The sequence below is a fragment of the Ascaphus truei genome (assembly GCF_040206685.1).
Source record: "Ascaphus truei isolate aAscTru1 chromosome 12 unlocalized genomic scaffold, aAscTru1.hap1 SUPER_12_unloc_3, whole genome shotgun sequence".
Lineage (NCBI taxonomy): Eukaryota > Metazoa > Chordata > Amphibia > Anura > Ascaphidae > Ascaphus > Ascaphus truei.
The window spans coordinates 656,611-664,966 of NW_027453839.1; the positions used below are offsets into that span (position 1 = coordinate 656,611).

Consider the following 8,356-nt stretch of genomic DNA (forward strand, 5'->3'; position numbering starts at 1 on the left):
TGCATGCAAGAAGGGGGGATGTGAGTAATAATTAGGGGATAAAATGCCCTTTTCTTGCAGCCTCAGAAACACAAAGTCAGAGCAGTGTTTGTGATCCGGGAGGATGAGAGTCAGGGGCGGGGCTTAGTGATTATACCCAATGAGAAAGAAGCTCACTCCGATAACTAACCAATCACAGAGCAGCAGGCTCTCTATATAAGTTCCGGCAGGTCCCCGCCCCCAGTATAACTTTCTGTCAGTGTGTTGGGATATTTTACCTGCAGCTGCAATGGCCGAGACCGCTCCTGCTCCTCCTCCAGCTGAAAGCGCCGCCAAGAAGAAGCAGCCGAAGAAAGCGTCCGGAGCCTCGAAAAGCCGCCCAGCAAAGTCCGGTCCCAGCGTGTCCGATCTGATAGTGAGAGCTGTGTCCGCCTCTAAGGAGCGCAGCGGGGTCTCCCTGTCCGCTCTGAAGAAGGCTCTGGCTGCAGGAGGCTACGATGTGGAGAAGAATAACAGCCGCCTGAAGCTGGCTCTCAAGGGCTTGGTGAGCAAGGAAACCCTGATCCAGCTGAAAGGGAGCGGAGCCTCCGGATCGTTCAAGCTGAATAAGTAGCAGCTGGAGAGCAAGGAGAAGGCGGCCAAGAAAAGGGATGTGGGGAAACCCAAGAAGCCAGTGGCAAAGAAACCCGCCAAGTCCCCCAAGAAACCCAAAAAGGCTCCGGCGGGAGTGAAGAAAAGCCCCAAAAAGGTCAAGAAACCGGCGGCCGCCAAGAAGCCAGCAAAAAGCCCGAAGAAGTCTAAAGCTGCCAAGCCCAGGAAGGCTGTGAAGAGCCCGGCGGCTAAAAAGGCTGTGAAGACAAAAGCTGCTAAGAGTCCAGCTAAGGCCAAGGCAGCCAAACCCAAAGCAGCAAAGCCCAAGAGGGCGGCAGCTCCTAAGAAGTGAGACCGAGAACTTCAGCCTCTTACAAACACAAAGGCTCTTTTAAGAGCCACCACAACCCCACATAGAGAGCTGTGCACATAATGTGTAACTGGGAATGTTTCTCCAACTTATCCCATGCAGGGGTTTGTGTTACACTGCCAGAGCATAAGTGTATATGAATTGATACTGCGAGCACTGTAAGGTGCATGTGTAAGTTTGTAGTCCCTAACCTATTTCACGAATAAAAAATTCTCGGACAAACTGACATTAGGTGACATTATGGTTTTGTTTGTCTACATAATATTCACATACACGGTTTATATAAAATTAAAAAAAGTGTAGTTTACATCAGAAAAACGTATTTATCACCATGTTATTAAAAAAATTGTTTACATCACATTGAAAGCATCAAGCACACGCTATTCCATAACACTTCAGTTTGATCACCAGTGGCACATGGGAGGGGGGACATTTACAGGTTTGTCTTTACGTGCACCCATATACAGCATGAAATGGTGACTATGCATGCAAGTCTATATATCACATGACAAAGAATACACAAATATTGAAGGTGCGTTTATCTATATTGTCACATATCAAGTACATATGTTGGTACAATGATAACACACTTCTTTAATTCTCTATATTGAGATCAGTATCCGTGTGTTCATATTGATCAGGCAATTTCATTGAAAATGTGGTGGCTCTTAAAAGAGCCTTTGTTTTTGGGGTGTAAATGAAGTCAGGGTGCAGCCGGCCTAAGCTCTCTCGCCTCTGATCCTGCGGGCCAGCTGGATGTCCTTGGGCATGATGGTGACCCTCTTGGCGTGGATAGCGCACAGGTTGGTGTCCTCGAAGAGCCCCACCAGATAAGCCTCGCTGGCCTCCTGCAGAGCCATGACAGCCGAGCTCTGGAAGCGCAGGTCAGTCTTGAAGTCCTGGGCGATCTCCCGGACCAGGCGCTGGAAGGGCAGCTTGCGGATGAGCAGCTCGGTGGACTTCTGGTAGCGGCGGATCTCCCTGAGAGCCACAGTACCGGGCCGGTAGCGGTGAGGCTTCTTCACTCCGCCGGTGGCCGGTGCGCTCTTTCTGGCAGCCTTGGTCGCTAGCTGCTTACGGGGAGCCTTCCCTCCGGTGGATTTCCGGGCGGTCTGCTTGGTCCGGGCCATCCTGTGCTGCTGTGTCAGTGCGCGTCTCCGGTCAGGAACTAATAAAGAAAAAAAACGCTGCAGCTGCGTATTTATGGACTGCAGATCGCTGTGATTGGCTGCTTTGGTCCCGCCCTTCGCTCTGATTGGTTCTGTGAAAGCCGTTGCGATGTTCAAAAATCCCGCCTCAGACCGATATCGTCCTAATAAAGTTATTATATATTTAGTGCTTGTAAGTGGGACAATTAAAAAGATTTAATGTGATAACATTAGTGTTTGCACAGATACAGCACAGAGCTCTCTGACATGGAACATGTACTTATACCAAGTATTCAAATGATCTTTAATCGGTGAAATGTAATATGAGGGGTTTTCTTTCCCAGATCATTGCTTCAATGGGACTTTCTTGGTTCCTCTTCTTCTAATGTTCACATTGTGTTATTATTATAAACCCGAACACAGAGACACAAAGAAGCGGATCCGCGCGGCTCGTTTCCTTAATGCCTGCAGTTCCCAGAGCACCACACGGTGGCAGTGCTGCGCTATAAATGGGGCATCCCTAAATGTCTTCTCGCTGTCACTGCTCTGTGTGATCTGATCAGCTCCTAACCGGGCTCTTTGGCTTCCCTCTAATGCTCCAGTCACAGTAGTTTGCTTTTAATTAAAATACCAAGTCTGTATATGTGTATACACAATGTGTTATAGTTTAAGCACAAATTAAATATTCCATAATGTATTGTGTATTTTCTAAATAAAGATGAACATCTGATGTTAGAGTAATATAACTAGACTGAACAGGGGCCTGTATTTAAAGATATCTATTAAACGTATCCTCATTCCTTATTTATTGAACTATATCACTGCATATGAAATATTAAAATTACCAATGTAAATACACACTATCTAATACATTTAAACAGAAGCTGAACTATATCAAGACTTGTTTTTTATTTTTCATTTTCAATATTAGCATGTAAGATGACTATTTAATTATGCATTAATTGTTGCTGTGTTTTTGCATCTTTTTTCCAATGCTTGTCAAACTATTTCACCATTTAGGCAGATCTGGATAAGGATATATTTCCATTGTTTCAATATGTTTTTTTTTTATTAATTAATGTATCTTCTCATACTGTTCATTCTTTTTTAAACTATAGATTTCTTATGTATCCTGAATAAGTCAGTTAGTTATTTGTAACTACAAATTGAAGAGATATTTTCCCCAAAGCTGCACTCAATATCCCATTCTTAATAAGCCTTCACTTTTAATACTTGTCACACTATTACTATGAACAAACATTACACATGAACCTACCAATCTTTACTTTAAGTGGTGAAGAGAAAAACAGTTGTTTCTCTCCAATAGTTCACCTCCTCTAATTAATATATTATCTATAACGTATCCAATGCTGTTTTGTTCTTTTATTATTTATAGATAAAATGCATTACATATGTATTGGAATCAATACATTCAATACTCTAATTTTTTGGAGACCATCATTTTTTCCCCCACAGAAATAAGTAAAATAAAATTAATACGTTGTTTGTGACAACCTCAGTGAATGAAATCTAACATATAATAATAATAATAATAATAATAATAATAATAATAATAATAATAATAATAATAATAATAATAATAACAACAATAACATTATTATTATTATTATTATTATTATTATTATTATTATTATTATTATTATTATTATTATTATTATTATTATGTGCCTAAACCAACATGGTGATTACTTTTACCTAAACAGGTGCTCAAGCGACCAAGTTAATAACACTAGTGTGATCATTTTCTATGCAAATAACTACTTAGTGCTCAAATGTGTCACAATCTCCACTAACCAATCCTACTAAGTAACTATCTCCTATACAATTGCTATCATTAGCTACTCTTACAAACTAGTGTAACAGTGATATATGTTGCAACCAATCTACAATAATAATCTCAGGGGGAAGGTATCTCTCTAAATTGAAAACATTCAGTGTTTGATTCAATGTATCAATCTGCATATCTTTCTACTCTCCTCTGTAGAGGAAATATTGTATATAGTATATTGTCTGTAACCTGGCATATCACCATTATCTTGTGTTATACCATGTTTCCACTGCAGCTATGGTTTCTGGGAAATAAACACACATATATGCATACAGTGTCACCTTTAACTTAATATCCATATTAACATGATCTCCTATAAGCATAGTTCTGCCTTATTATACTGAATTTTTTTGCACAGCTTGCTACATATCGTATAACTTCCATCATGTTTAAAATATAGTATATATATTTCTAAAACATATGTTAGTATGTCTTTGAATATCTGTAATCTAAACAGCTGTTAGATTGTTTTGTGAAATGTAAATGAAGGGAGAGAATGAAAAGCCTGAAAAGCTCCAGCCTCATTGTATTGTATGGGGGCTATGCACTAAGCTCAATGGGTTTGCGTTCTGATGTTAAAAAATAGCATGTCCGTTAAAAAGTGAGGCCGGGGACGCGTTTCACTAAGGCCTTGAGCCCATTTTTTAACGTATGTGCTCAAAACACCCACAGCGTACGTGTTGCTTTTTTCCCCCCTGCTAGCATTCTTAAACTTCCCATACACTAGCTGATAGAAAAAAAAGCTGCATGTAACATTTGCATGGTGATTTGCCATCTCCATGCAAGGCTGTTACACAAGCGATCGTACACTAATTAAAATCATTTTAATAATAGTGTACATGAGCAGGGGGTCTCCGGAGCTGAACCGCATTGGTTTCAGGTCCGAGGACCCCCTACTTCAGGAGATACAGGCCCCGTTATGGGGTGCCGGTATCCCCTGCAGCATTTAAATGTCCCGGTCACGTGACGTGGAAGCTTGAAACTGCAGGGGATACCGGCACCCCATAAAGATGCCTGTATCTCAGGAAGCAGGGGGTCACCGGACATAAAACCAACGAGGGTCAGCTCCGGAGACCACCTGCACATCTACACTATGAAACACATGTATATTAAAAAAAAGATTTAACAAACATCAATACACGACTCTCCGCCCAAACCCGTACAGTAATGTGCAAAATAACTATTATCCACATATGGATAAAAGATTATTTGCCCATTATTAAACACTGCATTAGCATACCTAAATAAAGTAAATAAAAACAGTAGCCAGCTAAGCCAATGAATACAAGCAATAAACAACACGAACAATGAATTAATTAAACCATTAACCAATGAAACCAATTAATTCCTAAACCAAATCAAAATGAATAGTAATACTAACCAATCAAACCAATGAATTAATACAACATTAATGAATGTAAACATTAAAAGACAAAGAAATAAATTCAAACAATATCTGAAATAACCATAAAATGCATTAGCTAATATAACACAACATTAACTACAAACGAACACCAATCGCAAACATTTTATTAGCATTAAGCAGGAAAAAAACAAACAATCACATCCACATAAGAAATTGAAATTAAAACAACCAACAGCAATACCAAGCCACAAATGCCCCCCAAATATTGTCATAATAATGTAATCATCTGTACCTTAAAGTGGTACAGATTAATATATTATCAGTCAATGTGCCTCCCCCAAAAATAAAAAAAACACATCATCCAATGAAGAAACCTGTAATAATAGACATTTACAAACATTCAATATAGTACTTACCATTAGAAGCGGTGCCCCTCCGACTCCCAGGGTAACAGGAAGCTCACGTACCTTGAAGGCCTCAAACAGCATCCGATGCCATCGCCATGAAGATCCGGATCAGGTACCCAAATCTTCTTTTTTCTTTCTTTAATCACCTTCTTCTATCTTCTTCTGTCACCATGTCTTGATCTTCTTTATCTTCTATCTTCATCTGTCAGTCCAAAAACCCCATGGTGAATCCCAACCGTTGTTGTCTCGTCGTCTTCTTCGGCTCAAATGAGGCGTCACGGCCTTAAATATGGCTTGTGAAGTCACATTTAGCCTCAAAATGGTTAACAGTCACCTGATTGGCTGTTAAAACCATGTTCCGACTATAATTTTTTTTTTTGTGACATGACGTCACTTAAAGGGAATGATGCCAGCCAATCAGAATGGCTGTGCTTCATTTGCCTTTAAGATGACATCACAAAGCCGGCGTTACATGGTATTTCAGCCAATCAGAGTGTGGACGCCGTGTGATACCATGTGACACCAGCCATCTTGGATTTAGTGAAATCATCTTAAAGGCAAATGAAGCACAGCCATTCTGATTGGCTGGCATCATTCCCTTTAAGTGATGTCATGTAAAAAAAATAAAATAAAGTCGGAACATTTGTTTAACAGCCAATCAGGTGGCTGTTAACCCTTTTGAGGCTAAATGTGACGTCACAGCCCCATTTAAGGCCGTGACGCCTCGTTTGAGCCCAAGAGGACGACGAGACAACATCGGTTGGGATTTACCATGGTTTCTTTTTGGATTGACAGATGAAGATAGAAGAAAAAGAATATCAAGAAATGGTGACAGATGAAGATAGAAGAAGGTGATTAAAGAAAGAAAAATGAAGATTTGGGTACCTGAGCCGCATCTTCATGGCGATGGCATCGGATGCTGTTTGAGGCCTTCAAGGTACGTGAGCTTCCTGTTACCCCGGGAGTCGGAGGGGCACCGCTTCTAATGGTAAGTAATATATTCAATGTTTGTAAATGTCTATTTTAACAGGTTTCTTCATTGGATGTGTTTTTTTATTTTTTGGGGGAGGCACATTGACTGATGATATATTAATCTGTACCCCTTTAAGGTACAGATTAATACATTATTATGACAATATTTGGGGGGCATTTGTGGCTTGTTATTGCTGTTGGTTTTTTTTATGTCAGTTTCTTATGTGGATGTCATTGTTTTTTTTTTTTTCCTGCTTAATGCTAATAAAATGTTTGCGATTGGTTTTCATTTGTAGTTAATGTTGTATTATGTTAGCTAATGCATTTAATTGTTATTTCAGATAGTGTTTGGATGTATTTCTTTGTCTTTTAATGTTTACATTCATTAATGTTGTAGTAATTAATTGGCTTGATTGGTTAGTGTTATTATTCATTTTGAGTTGGTTTAGGAATTAATTGTTTTGATTGGTTAATGGTTTAATTAATTCATTGTTGATGTTGTTATTGCTTGTATTCATTGGATTAGCTGGCTACTGTTTTTATTTAGTGAAGTATGCTTTTTTGGAGTTAGGTTTTACTATTGTGTATCTGGTGCATTAATGTATTGTAATTAGGGTGCCCGTTGAGTGCTATAGAGGCTTATCATGCCCATATTATTATTATATGGGTATGATGTACCACTATACTACTCAATGGGTACAGGGTGGGTATAGTCAGTTCAGGGTGGGTGCTTAGGCCTCCCGGGTGTGTATCGGGGCAGGCTGGGTTAACCCCTTAATGACTATAGCGGTTAGTAAACGCTAAGGTGATTAAGGGGTTAGGGGCCATTAGAATGTCTTTATTATGTATATTCTGTATGCTTTCTTTCAACGGAGGACAGAGAGACCTGTTGTTGTGGTAAGTATAACTGTATTTATTTACTTTATTTATGTATGCTAATGCAGTATTTAATAATGGGCAAATAATCTATTATCCATATCTGAATAATAGTTATTTTGCACATTATTGTACTGTATGTGTTAGGGGGGTGTATTTAGTTAGAAATAATGTTTACTATTTTTGTAAGCACAACATTGGTACCGCAGGCCCGCGGGTACCCCGGGACTCTCGCGGGGTAAGCCGGGGACACCCGTGCGACCCCGATCTCTCTGGGGGACCCCCGTGGGGTCTCTCGGGGACACCCGCCGGCCTGTTGTATGGGTTTTGCGCATGCAGAAATGTAGAGCAAGAAATTTTTCAAAGTCCAGCTTTTTTTGCGTCTACCTTGAGCTGACGTGTTCTGTTGAACGCAACTTTCGCGTACGCTAAGGTTACGTAGTTTAGTGCATCCCGCTTAAGGGCAGAATTTAACGCAAACAAAGTTGGACTTTGAAATATTTCCTGAAAAGTGTCAGTTTTAGAGCGCAAAGTGCCTTTTTGCGTGGCTTAGTGCATCGTGTTCAGCGTAACATCAGGTTCTAAGAGCACTTTGCGCTCTAAAAATGACTTAACGGAGCTTAGTGCATGACCCCCTATGTCTTTATTTGTGTAGCACCATTAATGTACATAGCAATTCCCATTAGTAATACACGTGGTAATCATATAAATAACACATAATATATAAATAACTGGTCAAGGGAATAAGTGCTTCAGACAAACGTTACATTTAGGAAGAGGAGGAGCTTACAATCTAAT

General features: G+C 39.9%; 2 protein-coding genes across 2 annotated transcripts; one reads left to right on the forward strand and one right to left on the reverse strand.

The window, feature by feature from the left end:
• The first annotated feature begins 242 nt into the window (after positions 1 to 242).
• Positions 243 to 1,134, forward strand: LOC142473648 (histone H1.5-like). The gene has a single exon (XM_075580742.1). The coding sequence runs from the start codon at positions 269 to 271 to the stop codon at positions 590 to 592; it is 324 nt and encodes a 107-aa protein (XP_075436857.1). The 5' UTR covers positions 243 to 268; the 3' UTR covers positions 593 to 1,134.
• Positions 1,029 to 2,088, reverse strand: LOC142473647 (histone H3). Its single transcript, XM_075580741.1, has one exon. The coding sequence runs from the start codon at positions 2,068 to 2,070 to the stop codon at positions 1,660 to 1,662; it is 411 nt and encodes a 136-aa protein (XP_075436856.1). The 5' UTR covers positions 2,071 to 2,088; the 3' UTR covers positions 1,029 to 1,659.
• Positions 2,089 to 8,356: the final 6,268 nt, after the last annotated feature.

Bases quoted from the DNA above. Each gene is read 5' to 3' on its own strand.
- LOC142473648 (XM_075580742.1), top strand. From the start codon at position 269: ATGGCCGAGACCGCTCCTGCTCCTCCTCCAGCTGAAAGCGCCGCCAAG.
- LOC142473647 (XM_075580741.1), bottom strand. From the start codon at position 2,070: ATGGCCCGGACCAAGCAGACCGCCCGGAAATCCACCGGAGGGAAGGCT.